We start from the raw sequence: 16,512 nt of genomic DNA, 5'->3' as shown, positions 1-16,512 counted from the left end.
GGCTATCAGTATACAATGGGCTATCCTCTTGTGTCTAATTCAATTCCTCCAGAAAATATTGCAACCAAATCATCTCCTTGCTGACTTTTGTAGTAGCAACATACTCAGCTTCAGTGGTTGAAAGTGCAACAACCTTTTGCAGCCTAGAAATCCAACAGACTGCAGTTCCCCCTATAGTAAAAACATACCCTGTAGTACTCCTCCGTTAATCAATATCACCCGCCAGATTAGAGTCAACAAATCCACTCAGAGCAGCATTAAATCCTTTGAAACATAATGCCTTCGTAGTAGTTCCTTTCAAATACCGAAGAATCCATTTCACAACATTCCAATGTTCCATACCCGGATTACTCATAAACCTGCTCACAACTCCCACTGCATGTGGAATATCTGGCCTTGTGCATACCATTGCATACATCAGACTGCCAACAGCTGATGAATACGGGACGTTAGACATTTTATTAACCTCTTCCTGTGCCTTTGGGCACATCTCCTTAGTCAATTTGAAATGACTAGCCAAAGGTGTACTAACTGCTTTTGCATCCTGCATGTTAAATCTTTTCAACACCTTCTTTATATACTCACTTTGGGACAAATTCAAGGTTCTATTTTTCCTATCCCGTGTAATCCTCATACCGAGAATTTGCTTAGCTGCACCCAAATCCTTCATAGCAAATGACTTGGCTAATTTCTGTTTAAGATCATTTATATGTTGCATGTTAGACCCAACAACAAGCATGTCATCAACATAAAGCAATAGAATAATATAACTGCCATTATCAAATCTCTTAAAATATACACAATGATCAGAATGACATCTATGATAACCGTGTTCAACCATTAAACTATCAAATTTTAAATACCATTGTCGGGGTGCTTGCTTTAGGCCATACAGACTTTTCTTCAACCTGCACACCAAGTTCTCCTTACCTTTGACCTCATATCCCTGTGGTTGCAACATGTAAATTTCCTCCTCCAAATCTCCATGGAGAAAAGCTGTTTTGACATCTAATTGTTCAAGATGTAAATCATCTGCAGCCACAAGACTAAGTACAGTTCTAATTGAAGTCATCTTTACAACTGGAGAAAATATCTCATCATAATCTATACCCTTTTTTTGTGCAAAACCTTTTACCACAAGTTTGGCCTTATATCTTTTCTAACCTCCTTCCTCCTCCTTTAGCCGATAAACCCATTTGTTAGGCAAGGCTCTTTTTTTTGTAGGTAAAGGGATTAAGTCCCAAGTCTTATTTTTCATCAAGGAGTCCATCTCCTCTTTCATGCCTAGCTCCCACTGTTGTTTGGCATCTACCTGCATTGCTTCTTCATATTCTTCTGGTTCACCAGAATCCGTTAATAAAATAGAATACAAAGAAGGAGAAAATCTTTCAGGGGGTCTACTTGTCCTCGTAGAACGTCTAACACTTACAGGAGTTTGTGGGACAATCTGTTGTTGCTGAGCATCAGGTACCTGTGGCATTTCATTTTCAGGAATCTCATCCAACACCACATATTCTTGTTTGTCCTGTTCATGCTTCTTTTCCTGCATCTGTTCTTTATACATAACCTTCTCATTGAATATAACATCTCTACTTCTAATTATTTTCTTATTTTCAAAATCCCATAACCGATAGCCATATTCATCTATCCCATATCCAATGAAGGTACATTTCTGAGATTTAGCATCAAGCTTGGTTCTGTTTTTTTTATCAACATGGACAAAAGCTTCGCAACCAAAAGTTTTTAGAAAAGAATAATTTACCTTTTTACCAGTCCATGCCTCCTCTGGAATACCACCATCCAATGGGGTTGAAGGTCCTCTATTTATCAAATAGACAACAGTATGTACAGCATCTGCCCAAAAATGAAAGGGCAATCCAGCATGCAATCTCATGCTCCTCGCGCGTTCCATGATAGTCCTATTCATTCTCTCTGACACACCATTTTTCTGTGGAGTTCCTGAAACTGTCTTCTGCTTTCGAATCCCATTTAAGGAGCAGTAATCTTCAAATGCTTTGCTGCAATACTCACCTCCATTATCCGATCTGAGACACTTCAACTTTTTTCCTGTCTCATTCTCAACCAGAGCTTTCCATTTCTTAAAAGTTTCAAAAACATCTGATTTTTGTTTTAGGAAATATACCCATGTTTTTCTAGTTGAGTCATCAATAAAAATAACATAATAACAAGAGCCACCAAGAGATGATACCTGAGCCGATCCCCATACATCTGAATGTACAAGCTCTAACTTCTCACTCTTCTTCTCTTTCCCAACCTTGAGAAATCTGACTCTTTTCTGTTTACCATAAACACAGTTTTCACAGAACTCTAAATCAATCTTCTTTAGTCCTGGCAATAGATTTTTGGAGTGAAGGGTTTTCATCCCTTTCTCACTCATGTGCCCAAGCCTATGGTGCCACATTATCGAATCTGTTCTTGCAACATTTATTGTTGTTGTCCCTGCAGTAACTTTATTTGTAGTAGCTAGGGTAGAGTAAGTGTTACCTGTACACAGATATAATGTGCCTACCTTCGCACCTTTAGCTATTACTAATGATCTTTTAGCGACCTTCCACATATTGTCTGAGAGGGTAACTATGCAACCTTCACTACATAGTTGTCCTGCAGAAATTAAATTTCTTCTTAAATTAGGAACATGTCTTACCTCTTGCAGAAACCAATCATTTCCATTCTGCAACTTGATCTTTATCTTTCCTTTTCCAACAATTTGACAGGGCTCATCATCACCCAAATATACCTGTCCAAAATCACCTTGAACATAATCTAGAAAATATTTTCTATGGGGTGTAGCATGAAATGAAGCCCCAGAGTCTATTACCCAGGAATCATTAACATTATCCAAATATAAGATTAAAGCATCTTGTAAAGTATTACTTGCAATATTAGCTTCCTTACTGTCATTTTCATTTTTGTCTCCTTTGTTTTTTCGAGACCAACAATCTTTTTTTAGATGATCAGGCTTTCCGCAGTACCAACAATCTTTCTTTCCTCTAGATTGAGAGCGTCTTTTCTTTGACTTCCCTCGTGACTTCTCATTCCCAGGGCCTTTTCCTCTTTCCTTTGATCTTCCTTTGTTCTCCACATTCAAAACACTACCCGATGATGTTGGAGTCTCACCTGTGCTTTTCGTTCGCATTTCCTCGCTTAGGATAACACCAACAATATCATCAAATACCAAAGTATTTTTATCAGAGACAGAGTTACTTACAGCCATAACCAAGCTATTCCAGCTTTCTGGCAAAGAACATAAAATCAAGAGAGCCCTAACCTCTTCTGCAAAAGTAATTTTTACTGAAGATAACTGATTGGTAATTGTATTAAATTCATTTAAGTGCTCCGCTACAGATCCTCCCTCACTCATTTTCAAATTAAACAGACGCTTCATAAGAAATACCTTATTCGAAGCCAAGGGTTTCTCATACAACTTAGCCAATGTCGCCATCAAATCTACAGTCGTTTTTGCTTCTGTTATATTGAATGCTATAGACGGTGCAAGGCACAATCGAATGGATCCCAGTGCCTTTCTATCTAAAATGTCCCACTCTTCATCTGACATTGTGGTCGCTTTCTTTGCCTTTCCTTCCAATGACCGCCACAAATCCTTTTGATATAGGTAATCCTCCATCTGCATTTTCCATAACTGATAATTCTGGCCGTTAAACTTTTCGACCTTGAATTTGGAATCCTCCATTGCTCCCATTCAAATCTGAAAGTCCTGCCAATTTACAGAAAACTTTGCTCTGATACCAATTGTTAGGGTTTCAAGCAGATCTGAAGCAAATATGAACTAACAATTATATGCAGATTTAAATACAAAAGATAAAGAAATAAAACAGGACACAGATAACACAGAGATTTAACGTGGTTCACTCAGAATGGGTTACGTCCACCATACACAGCCGTCCAATCTTTCTTATTATCTAGCAAAAACAGTACATCAACCTTACAATGCCTTAAGCATCCCAGTCGCTTATAACATGCATTTTTAGGGCAACAAACAAAGTCGGCCTTTTTAGGGTTTTATTACAATGTCGGTTTTCATCAACGAAAAATGGCAAAATTTTATTTTCTCGGGGGCTCCCGCCCTCGAACCCCCGCTTTTCTCGGGGGCTACCGCCCTCGAACCCCTGCTCGGGGCCCGGCTCGGCCTCGAACCCTGGCGAGGATACGTGCTGAGTGTACAGTACTTTGCTGATCAATTGCCACATTTCAACATGATCATCATTATACATTCCACAGTGACTTTAGCATGTTGACCTTTAGTTACAGAGCCCATGATTATTCTAGCACACCACCACCTTTTATCGTGCGATAGTGCTCGCTAGTAGGATAACCACCGAGAAAGATAATCCCATGTAAAAAATATATGAAAATAACTTTTCTAGCATCATTTCTCATTATTATTCATTTTGCTAAGTATTTATTAAGAAGCATTGTTTTATTTTGGTAAAAATAGAGTGGCACCCACTAAGGAGGAAATAACTTGCTTCAATGGGAGATTACTATATTAGAGCATATATGGTGCATGCATTATGAATAATGATTTTGTGACTATTTGAAGGTGACCCCCTATCCTGCTAGAGCAGGCTCCTTACAAATTGTGTTCTCTCCATTTAAAGAAAGGAAAATTTTGGAGGAAGTTTGTGACTTGCTTCAAATAAGGAATTATGAGTGACCGCTTGCATTTTGGGATGAAGTCGCATTTCCATAAGCAACCAATAGCACTCAAGAATTTTACCCATATTGCCAATGGGATCCAATCCCTAACCTTCTCTCAAGAGACTTCACCCCATGAATACTTTAAAAATGTATCTGAGTAGAAATATATCCATCTTGATTGATCAAAATATAGGGTTGTGCCTTTAGTTGTGAGATATATTTTGGATAGAGTTTGGGAGTTAGAGCATTATTTCCTTATGTTAGCCATTTCTCCTTTAATTTCGGACTATATATTCTGCATATATGCTTTCAGCTAGTGCACTTTTCCATCTATTGTAGACCACATCAGATCTAAAGTTTGACCTAATGTTGAGTCTAAATCTATATCCTCTTCGTTAGGAATTTTTCTTGGTTTGTAGGAATCTTGCCGTGGCCTCTAGTTTGTGGCCTTTTCACAATGCCACCAGAATATTTTTGACATTAACTTATTCAAAACAAATCAAAATAAGTTGAAATTTTTATTGTTACTTACCTTTGCTTGGCCCTCAATTTTTTTTTTTGAAAAATTCTTTGAGAAATTTGTTCATTTGTAGTCTTGGGAGTGAATTTGGTTGAAAACCCTAATATCGCAATAACTCCTTCAGCTTCAAATGACTTTCACTTGTAGGGAAAAAATCGCCAAATTGAGAGATCTATCTTTCACATTGCAAATAATTGATAATAATGAACCACTTAAAGAGGGCTACCTCCAAAAGTAAACCACTTCAATGGGGCTACCTCTAGTAGTCTTCAATAAGAACCGAATACACAAAATTTCAAAATGATGATAATAAACTAACCACTACCACCTGTATATACTATACTTAATGCCATGGATGCCAGCTAGGTTGACCTAACTACCTATATGAAAGTTGAAACTATAAATGATTATTGTCATGTCCTCGCCACATGTACCTGATTGCAGCCAATTTAATTTATAGCTCAAGCGATTAAGTTTGCAATAACATAATAGAGTTGGGCCCAAAAAGGAGATGTAGCTATTCATAATATAAAAGAATTTAATCAAAATTAAATTTAAAGCTTACCATTGCAGCGATTAGATAAGCAAGGTTGTCAGTCCTCCTAATATGAAAGGTTGTGATTCCCTCAAACATTAGATATAAAAGGGAAATCATTTCATAGTGAAGAGGACATCATTTGGAAAATATGAAGAGACTAGCAAATAAATACATACAGCCAAAGAGGATGCAAACTCTCCAAGGAGAAATCAAGAGATTTAAGGACAAAACCCCTTAATTTCTCATATCAAGTTATTGGACGAAAAATCAAAACTTGACCAGCTATTAGAGGACAGTCATTGTAGGAAACAGCTGCAAATTGAAATGAGAAACATAAGCAAAAAAATCAAGATAAGGTTACTTTTAAAATTATCTGAAAATTCTATTTGAATTTCTGATATTTATTTAACTATAATTATAAATATAAATGCAATTATCATTCTAGAAATAGAAATATTGTTTTAAAGCAAAAATAACTAAATAAGCAATGTTCTAGAAAGGGGTATTACAATTGACATTAGAGCAACAATCCTGCTTGTTAGGAACCGGGAAGGACAATTGAGAGGGGGGGGGGGTGAATCAGTTGTCAATTAATTACAACCCAAAACCAATTATTCCAACTTAAAACTTAGTGCCGGTAATACAAACTTAATGCCGGTTAAACAAATTAACAGTTATAGCAGTACCGGTATAACTTAATGCATGAAACAGAAAGAGAAACAACATCCACAACACATGACAGAGATTTTGACGTGGAAACCCTGTAAGGGGAAAAACCACAGTGGGAAACCTTACCCACAATCAGATGATACTACTGCAGATAGTAAGTGATTACAATAATGGGGTCTGCACATGCAAAAAGGCCAACCGCCTAGAGCTCACTGCTCAATCACAAAATAGGAGTCACACTGACTACAATTGGATGGTTAAATCCAATAACAATGTACTGCTTCAATATAGCATCTGCAATGCTGGATTCAATACCGATTTAAGCTCTGACCATGAGTGCCAAACACCTTCATAACCTTTCCTTCAACCTTCAGATAATATCTAGCCTATAGGTCTAGAAACTAGTTTATGTAGTTGAGCCATAGAGATGAATGGGCTTTGGAGAGAGAGAGAAAAAAAAAGAGGCAGCGTAAATCAAGCAAGATGTCACTTCCCCCGTTTGATGGTTCAAGAAGAGTTGCATCAAAATCTTGGGTCCAAAAATTGGACACATCTCTCACTTAGTCCTATGATAGAAGAGGAGGCCACAAAGTTTTCTATTCTTCATTTGGATGGGATTGCATGTGAGCGGTGGCATCATGGAATTGTTGCACAAGGAACATATCACAACATATGTTGAATTTACATAGATTTATAAATAGATTAGATCAAAAGCATCTGGAAAAGCATTTCAAAGAATAAACACCTTTGAGACGACATGGATTAGTAGAAGATAATGTGGTAGAATCTTAGAGAATTTTAGTCATGGTAATGGATGTTACCGAGGAAAGATTTACATGTTCATTGAAGGTTTGTTGGAGTCACTCTGAGGCTTGGTGAGTGCTCTTGACCCTACATATCTACAAGATGCAATTCAAAAGGCATTGAGTTTACATGTTTCTATGAATAGGAGCAAATACTACTCCAAGAATGTAGCACTTGAACTACTTAGGAAACTGCCTTCACAACCTAAGCTATCACCTCCAAAGGCAAACCAAGAAGAAGTTATTGAGAATGAACTCTTAAGGAAGAAGTTGTGTTTTAATTGTAGGGAGCCATGGGAGTCTGGTCATAGATGTTTAGGGAAGGGACAAGTGTGCCACATAGAAGCAATGGCAAATGAAGAATCTAAGGAGGAAGAAATTGAACCTGAATATATAATGGAAGAAGAGGAACTAGAGAAACAAGAAGTAAAATTTACAAAAGGAACATTGGAAACACATTTAGAGGCCCCCAAGTATCACCCTTTCAGAATTTGTGGTGTTTTACAAGGTCATAAGGTGTTTGTCTTAATTGATAGCTGTTCTACACATAACTTCATTGATGAGGGTTTAAAGATGACGATGAAGTCAAAGGCTGAAACTTTGAGGATTTTAAGGTAGCTATGGCTGATGGATTCACTACCCATTGTACAATAAGAATTCAGCAACTAGACATCAGTTTGGGGAGACACCTAAGTGAAGTTTTTTATATGGTAGGCATGGGTGATACAGATATGGTTTTGGGCACTCAATGTGTATACTCGTTTTTTAGATACTATCAGGATTTTCAAAAGATGGAGCTATGTTTCCAACATAATGACTAAGAGGTGATTCTACAAGGTCTATTAGATGGATCTCCAAGGGTTGTGATGGCTAAAAGAATGGAGAAAGCAATTAGACATGGGCAAGTAGAATGGCAGCACAATGTATGATCATCAACAAACTTTCTCCTAAAGAAGGGAAGACCACTCATATTTATATTCAATCTATTTTAGACAAGCATGGGGTGGTTTCCAGCAATATCCCACCAGAATTACCTCCTAAGAGGGGTTTTGAACACACCATTGAACTAGAAGAGGGAATGAAATCCGTTATGAATACACCTTATTGCCACCCAAAGAGATATAAGGAAGAGGTGGAGAAAACAATTAAGGAATTGCTTGATTTGGGGCATATACAACCTAGCTTGAGTCCTTTTGCTTCTTACGTTTTACTGGTAAAATAGAAAGATGGTACTATGAGGATTTGCGTGGATTTTGGGGCACTTAATAAAAAGACTATCAAGAATCACTATCCCATCCTTAGTGTTGATGAATTAATTGTTGAACTCCATGGTGCAATGTATTTCTCTAAGATTATTTTGCGTTTTGGATACCATCAAATAAGGATGAGAAGAGACGATGTTCATAAAGCTACTTTCAAGTGTCATTTTGGACAACTTGAATTTCTAGTCTTACCATTTGGACTAATTAATGCTCTAGCTACATAATACATTATATATGAAGGGCATTCGGTTTTGTTTTAATTTTGGAGATGAGACATTACACTAGATGATGAGGGGTATGCAATTGAAGAAAAGAGTATTGTCATTCTTGAATCATTTTACTTATTTTCTTTTCTGTTTTCTTAGTTCAAGCGGATGAATTTTGCCATTTTAGAAACTCCTGACAACAGTTAGCAGAAACTCACAAACATTTATGAAAACTTGATAACAATGAACATTCACCACCTTGCCACCCTTATGGCTTCCTGCTCTCTCTACCAAGCTTGAGGTCTTTATGATGTATGAATTAAGAAATATTTAAACATCAACTTCCTAATGTTAAGAGAGTGTGGATTTGAGTAACTAGAAGTAAAAAAGCTGTTTTAATAGTCTATTTTGCCTCCAATACCATGTAAGCAATCTTAGAAAGTGATATGTGAACCCTAAATGTTTTTAGTAATTAGGAAATTAAACCTTATTTTTTATTTGGAAAAAAAAAACTCACGCAAAAAATATAAAAAAACAAGTGCAAATGGTTTGTATTCTGGAAAAATCATCTGAAAAAAGCAAAAATCACAACAAACAATTAAAAAATCATGAAAAATGTTTAGTCATGAATTCCACTGATTAAATTGTGATTATTTCATGATTTTTGGAGAAAAACTGTTTAAAGATCATTTTTGGCAATTTAATCGTTAAACCACAACTTTTTAAAGAGTAAATATCACCAAAACAGGTATTTGTGAATTGTGATTACTTGTGATTAATCACAAGTTTTTCACAATTTCTGCTTCTATGGGCTCAAGAAACGAGTAAAATTTTCAATAAGATACATCCTTAAATATTTAAAATGACTATGCTACTCTACAGCTTCAAAGTACATGTTTAATAATTTCCTCCTAGCATTTTACTTATATCCTATTTCTCAGCTCCATCTCCTGTATGCTAGATTTGACTGCAAGATTTCGATCGACTTCTCAAATCCTTGATTGGACAACATAAATGGTTGAAAAGTAACTATCAGTTTTTCAGCTATCCTAAAATGAATCAATTCTAAATGTGATATTTTTGTTTTCCTCCCAGTTTCCTTATCGTCCTCTTAGGTATTTGCTATTTGATGCCCTTGTTCATGATTGATGTTCCTTACAAATTTAATATTCTGCAGTTTAGTTCCTGCATATTGACAAAGAAGTCAACACTTGAAGTCCAAGGAGCAAATATAATTCTTCATCATGAAATGCCTTTTTAATTGGTCAGCTAAGGGTGTTGCAAATACTAATTTAGAAAGGACAGCGAGTGGCGATGAATCAGATGAAGGTACATAGTGATATTCAAGTAATGTTTCTCTGGGACATGGAAGACAATTGAGGATTCATCCTATGCATAAGATTTATCCTAATTAAAATTCTGCTAAATAGAGTCTAACTCTGCGAACCTCAATCCTTGATTGTAAACAATAACAAAATAAAATATTAATATGCAATTAATAGAAGTATGACAATAGCTGAACTACACTCAATTGGTAATGCCAAATGACTTTTCCATATGTCTGATTAGTTGGAAGGGATCATGTGCTCTCACTTTTTTGGGTCTTATTCTTCTTGATTGCAGCCTAACTCCTGATTAAATGATTTTTGCATTCCATGCATAGGAGTGAAATTGCAACAAATTTGTAAACGGGCAAGCAAGTCCTTAAAATGCTCATATTCACATTCAATTTATGAAGATGTTTTTCTAAGAAACTAAGAACCATGATCCTTGAGGTTTCTTGTAAACAATGAATTTCACCTCACCTGTCTTCTAGTTCCATGAATATCACTTTGACTATATGCTGTGTGATAGTAATAGGTGATAAAGGTAAGCTGCAACAATTATTCAGATTAAATGGTCAAATGATAAAATGATTGTTGCATTCCAAGTGCATGAGTGAAATCACAACAAATTTGTTAATGAAAGTTTGTCTTCAAATACCTAACCTTGCATGTCCGTCTTCAAATGCTCATATCAACATTCAGTTGACAAATAAGTTTCTACTAACAAACCAAGAACTATGATTCTTGAGGCTTCTTGTAAACAATGTGTTTTACTTTTTTACCCAGGGTTATATGGGGACATGGACACCCTCCCCGCTTCCCAACATGCATTCCCATCCCCTCTGGCTGTTCCTTGTCGGGGAAACCAGGGATACATCCTTGCAACAGTGTCCACGGGGACCTAACACTGGGACATCTGGGAATGTCTTAGATGTCCCTCAACTGCCTTGGAGTTAGTCAGACATCCCCTGGTAGCCTGAAATATTTTTTAACTAAAAAAAGGAAATCTTCTGTGGAAAGAGCAAATGTATGATTGCATTTACCTCTTGAAAGTGTAAAACTTTGGAATGATTGCATACAGCTGTAGAATGAGAGTGAATAAACATTAAATGACTGCATACAACTGTAGGATGAAAGTATAATGACACCATAGGTTTCTTAATCTTTTTGTTGATGAGAAATTGTGACTGTATCAACTATGTAAAGGAAATTTACTGTTGATAAATAACTGCATATACTTATGGAATGAATACCTGCGTTACACAGGGACACCTCCCCACCCCTCAACCCTCATCCCCGTACCCCAAGGCATTTTGTGGATGGCAGGATGTTAGGGGATGTACCCTGGCCACCCCCCCCAAATGAGAAATAACATCCTAGAATGTCTCCCTAATGTCAGGGACAGTAGGAAACACATAGGAGATGCTTGGTCATCCCTGAGGTGATCAGGGATATCTCAGACATCCCTTGACCATCCCGTGGATGGTCAGGCATCTCCTGTGGAAAAGCCATTTTTTATAATGTTTCAAAAAAATCATTCATAACATTGAAAAAAGAATAATTATATCATGACAGCATTATAACAGCTGTATAACATGACAGCAGTGTAGCAGCAGTAAAAAAAAATATGACAGCAGTAACATTAACAACTGTAGTATAACAGCAATAAATATATTGTGATTCAGATTCATAGTTAATGATGTAAGTAATATGAAAATTAACACTGAAAGCAATAATTTGGATTTGTGATTTCATTGTTAAGAAAAGTCTCTGACTTCAAATTTTTTGATATGTATTAGAGTCAGTTATTGTCAGATGCAAAATAGTTTGCCATGGTCTGGTACAGTGTGGTATTGTATGAGAAGTATAAATATTTTGGAATGTAGTTGGCATGCAGGCTTCTGCATAAATCATCCAACAACATTTTAACATTGTCATGTTATATTGCTGTTCATTAACTTGTAGAATTGTAGAAAATTAATTCTCTCTCTCTCTCTCACATATATATATATATATATATAGCCATCCCCTTGCTGTCCCCAAAATATGGCCCTCAGACTGCTGTCCCCAAAATGCATCCCTGATGAAACATACTCCTGTTGAATGTCAGCATACAGTTGTTACTCTTTTCATCAATCAGAAACTCTATGACTGCATAAAGTTATGGAAGGAAAACATGCTCTTGTTCAATGGCAGGAAACGGTAACTCTTTAATATTTTATTAATGGGGAATTCTATGACTGCAAACGGCTATAAAATGAAAACATACTGCTTTTGAATGACAGCATACTGTTGTTACACTTTTCATCATTGGAGAATTCTATGTCTGCATACAGGTATGGAATGAAAACATACTCCTTTTATATGACAGTATACAATTGTTACATTTTTTATCAACAAAGAATTATATGACAGCATACAGTTGTAAATTGAAATTGTGCATATGTCAAATAAGAGAAAACAGTTGTGAGAGATGTGTGTCAGTAATTACAATTTCATTTATGTTTTTGTATTTTTTGTGCCTTTTGTTGTAATGAAAATGTTGAACAATGAAATCAGGAATTTCTATTTTTCATTGCTGTTATACTTGAATCAGTGATCATTTTACATTGAATATTGAATTCCATACATTAAATGAATATTTAAACTTCAATCTTAATGTCACATATAACTAAACTCACATATATAGCCATCCTCAAAAATGCCCCATTGGATTCCTGTCCCTGAAATGTTTCCCACTCCTCACAGCGAACTCCTTTTAAACACAGTGGAACATAGATTTAACTCATGTTCTTCTAGTTTGGTATGTATTTTGTGATAAAATATCATTACTATATGATATGATAGTGATGACTGATGAGCAATAAAGGACCAAGTAACAGCAATGTTTCAGATAATGATGAGAAGAAACAAGAGCTTGATATTTCATCAGTGAATGATAGATACTTATAACTACAAGTGGTGATATTAATAATGATTTTGGTTGATCAGAAATATATTTCATGAAAGTCCTCATTTTGATTTAATGCATGTAATATTGACAATGCCTGTTGACATTAAATTTTCTCATTATCCTCATGGCCAATGGTTTGTTATTGAAGAGTATTTCCCAATTATTGTAACTGGTTCGATGTAAAATTATCGATCGCTGTTGAGTAGCAGCATAAAACAGAATTGATATTTACATTTTATTTCAAGGTGAAAAGCCTAGTTCTGTTTTTGAATTACCTTAGAATGTAATCCTACAAGAAATAGTGGGATGGAAATTCCATACACTAAGTGAAGTGTATTTTCTGTAGTGTTATACCAAAGTTCAGATGAAGATATGAAAGTGATCTTGGATTTTGCATAACAGTTGTATTTATTTTCTCTTTCAGTGGGAAATCAAGGCACCTACTTGTTTCATGAAGAATAGTGCATTTGTTTTCACACGTCTGATTTCTGGGTATGTAGTAATATGTTTTGGTGTTTTAAAAATATAATTAGTGGCATAGTATTTTTTCAAGTAGGTAAAAGTTGATAAGTTCTCTTTTACTTTTTGTTGTTGAATCATTCAAGTAACTTAACCTCAAGCATACATTTTTCTTGTCTTGGTAAACTTTTATTATCTATTGAGTCAACTGTAGAATTAACTATTTGATGAACATTAAACTATATTCATTTTATGACATGGTTTTGAGCTTATTTTTGTTTCCATATTCCTTACAGTATCTGATGGTAGGTTGTTTAGGAACCGTCAATCTATGAGGAATACTTTGTATAACCAAATTGTTTTTGTTGATAAACCATCTCCATATTGCTGATGAGTATGGGTACAAATTTACAATGATAGCAAATGCTCTACATCTTTACAATTTAATTTGCAAAGTTGGCATCAAGGTGTTAGTTATGGAACTCTATCTTACTATTCATTCTGAGTTGATTAATGCGAGTTTGGAAAAAAAAAAGAAGAGCCAAGTAGGCTTTCTGAGTTCACCCAGTTTGTGTTTTGTAAAATTTCAAATATTTAATGTGTTTTTGCTTTCTCAAGTCCAATGTCAATCAAGGCTGAGCCTGGCTCCTCCCTTTGCCTTTCTAAGTAGGAGACTGTTTTTCATGAACATGAGCTAGATATTAATTAAGTCAAATACTAGTATAGGTGCCATAAATACCCTCCCCATATGTCAATAGCAGAACTAAGCAGTTACAATTTTCAATTTTCTTGGAAAACTGTGGTCTCCAGTTGTATCCTTAGCAACAAAACTTACTAGATCTCAAAATCTGTGAGATCCGATTATCTTTACTTTTAGTGCAGAATACATCCTATACTAGTTTTTGTACAGGATTTTGAACCTGGCTAAAACTTTTTTAACAAAAATTCTGCCAAACAGGATACAACTAGACAAAAGATGCTCCAACCTTAGTTTTTCTACTAAAAGCAATTTCTGTATTGCTTTTTTGCATTGATAAGGTATGCAAAATCTTCAGAATTTTTAGCAAGGTATCTTCACCCATGATGCATGTTATTTTATTTGATAACTCTGTGTTCCTATTTTGTCTAGTATAAATGGGTAATAATTATAACTTCTGTATTGGACTATTGTTAAAGGTAAATGGGAGCATTGGATATCCAAAGATTGTGGCTAAACAAAGCGCTCATCCACTTTTTCGACAATAGATTACGGGTGTTACTGTTAACTGGTGTTATATCTAATTGAAAACACATCACAATAATAGGCTCCTTTAAACAGGCTGAAAAAGACAAGGAAACCACTTGCAGGGACAAAGAAGAATGCAGTTGATGAATTTAAAAGGCATCAGGCAAGTGCAGTAGATGGGGACTAAGCAGTCAGACAAAGGCGTTGCAGAATACAACTAGAAGATGATGTGTGTTGAGAAAGTGGAATTGAAAGAAGCATTGGAAGAAAGCAAGGAAATTGCAGACATAACTGTTAGAGAAAGCATAAAGGGGTATTCAGGTAAAGAAGTGAAATTCACGGAGATATGAAGAATGCAAGCAGTGACAAAGAAAGAAAGAAGTGACAGGATAATTAAACAAGAGGACAGACCATTTAGAGAACAAAAATTTCTGTCAAGAAGAAAAAGAATCAGAAGAATGCTTGCTGAAGAGAGAATATTATGATTTTCAGGATGATCATCAATGGGTGACTGGGGGAAAATAAAAACTTATGGACTTACAAGCTATTCTAATTAATAGAGTAATACCCTAAGATATGTCTTGTACTTCAGTTTTTGAATATTCTATCCCAAAGTACAATTACTTATGCAAACTACAATGGTTTCCACGAAGCATATGCTTAAATGGTCTTAAGTTCTTTACACTGACCAGTGTTAATGGAGTATAACATTTTATAAGATCCTGAAACGGGTATTTGAGATATTTATGGGATTTACCACATTTATGGTTTTCCTATATAAAACAGTTAGAATACAGTTCAAATTTTCTTGTAGGGTCTTGCGTGAGGAAGTTATGATGAATTAGCATGCAACTCTAAAACTGACATGCTATGAAAATGCAAAGATCTGATGTCCTGAGGAAACTGGGAGTAGTTTACATAAATAGTTCTTTTTTCTGTGAGAAAACTCCTATAAAAACCAAAATTTCATGAGTTCTAGAATGTTTGAAAAGCAGTATTTTTGGCTGCATAATTGCAAAAACAAAGTAGATATAGAAATAGCATGCCTATTTGCCTAACTGTATAAGATGTAGAATGAAACGGGAAGGCAAATTTATCAAGTGATAAGAGGCTATCTCACCATAAATACCTAATAGAGCAACATATTATAATAATAATCAATTGCTTAGTGAGGAAAAGGAAATAGGAGATACTAGTAAGTAAGGGCACTCTCTAATATAGAAAACACCTTTCTTCGTGCACTTAAGAAAGTCTAGAAAAACTAATATCTTTGCATGGAAGTAAATAAAATCAAGAAACAACAATTTAACATTTTTTCCATACAAGATTTTAGAATGGCTTTCTAAATATAAGCACTGTAAGTGTTTTAGAATCCGCAGAAAAAAACAATATAAACACTCACTAAATTCTATATTATTTGAAAAATTTGTAAGCTCTTAAGATAGTGTGGTTTTGTTTGTATTTTGAGTCATAAATGTGCAGGTTTTGGTTGGTACCTTGGATTTTCTATTTATCAAACTTATAACTGCATTCAGAATTTGATCACTGACATTAGACCGCCTTGCTGGTCACTGCAGGGTATTAGTTCAATTCTGGTGCAGCTATGGCATCCTTCCCCTTTACGCCATTGTCACACAGGTTTGTATAATATTGGCAACTAATTGCTATAAATACATGAATGCAGAAACAACATGATGTAGGAGATGCCATAGACAGATCTTCTTTGCTTCAAAGATTAACATCTAGTTTCATTTTGTTCCTTTATAGAAGGACATTATCAAATTAATGAATATAGAAATGAGGTAAACTGGAACTGAAAGGCATGCATTTGGAATTCTTCCTTTTTAAGAAATGTATTGGAATTGTAACATG

General features: G+C 35.3%; 1 protein-coding gene across 2 annotated transcripts in view; it reads left to right on the top strand.

Annotated features, from left to right (window-relative positions):
* LOC131072880 (MLO-like protein 4) overlaps positions 1–16,512 on the top strand; it is a 67,661-nt gene that overhangs the window by 50,264 nt on the left and 885 nt on the right. Inside the window, exons 13-14 of one of the 2 annotated variants that reach the window (XM_058009173.2) lie at positions 13,381–13,448; positions 16,218–16,278. In XM_058009173.2, the coding sequence (XP_057865156.2) occupies positions 13,381–13,448; positions 16,218–16,278 (129 nt within the window). The remainder of the gene's footprint in view (positions 1–13,380; positions 13,449–16,217; positions 16,279–16,512) is intronic. The other variant, XM_058009174.2, reaches the window with a different exon arrangement.

The sequence above is a fragment of the Cryptomeria japonica genome, chromosome 11, assembly GCF_030272615.1.
Source record: "Cryptomeria japonica chromosome 11, Sugi_1.0, whole genome shotgun sequence".
In the NCBI taxonomy this organism is placed as follows: Eukaryota; Viridiplantae; Streptophyta; class Pinopsida; order Cupressales; family Cupressaceae; genus Cryptomeria; species Cryptomeria japonica.
The sequence above is the reverse complement of the archived record's forward strand: the minus strand, read 5'-3'. Positions and strand labels throughout refer to the sequence as shown.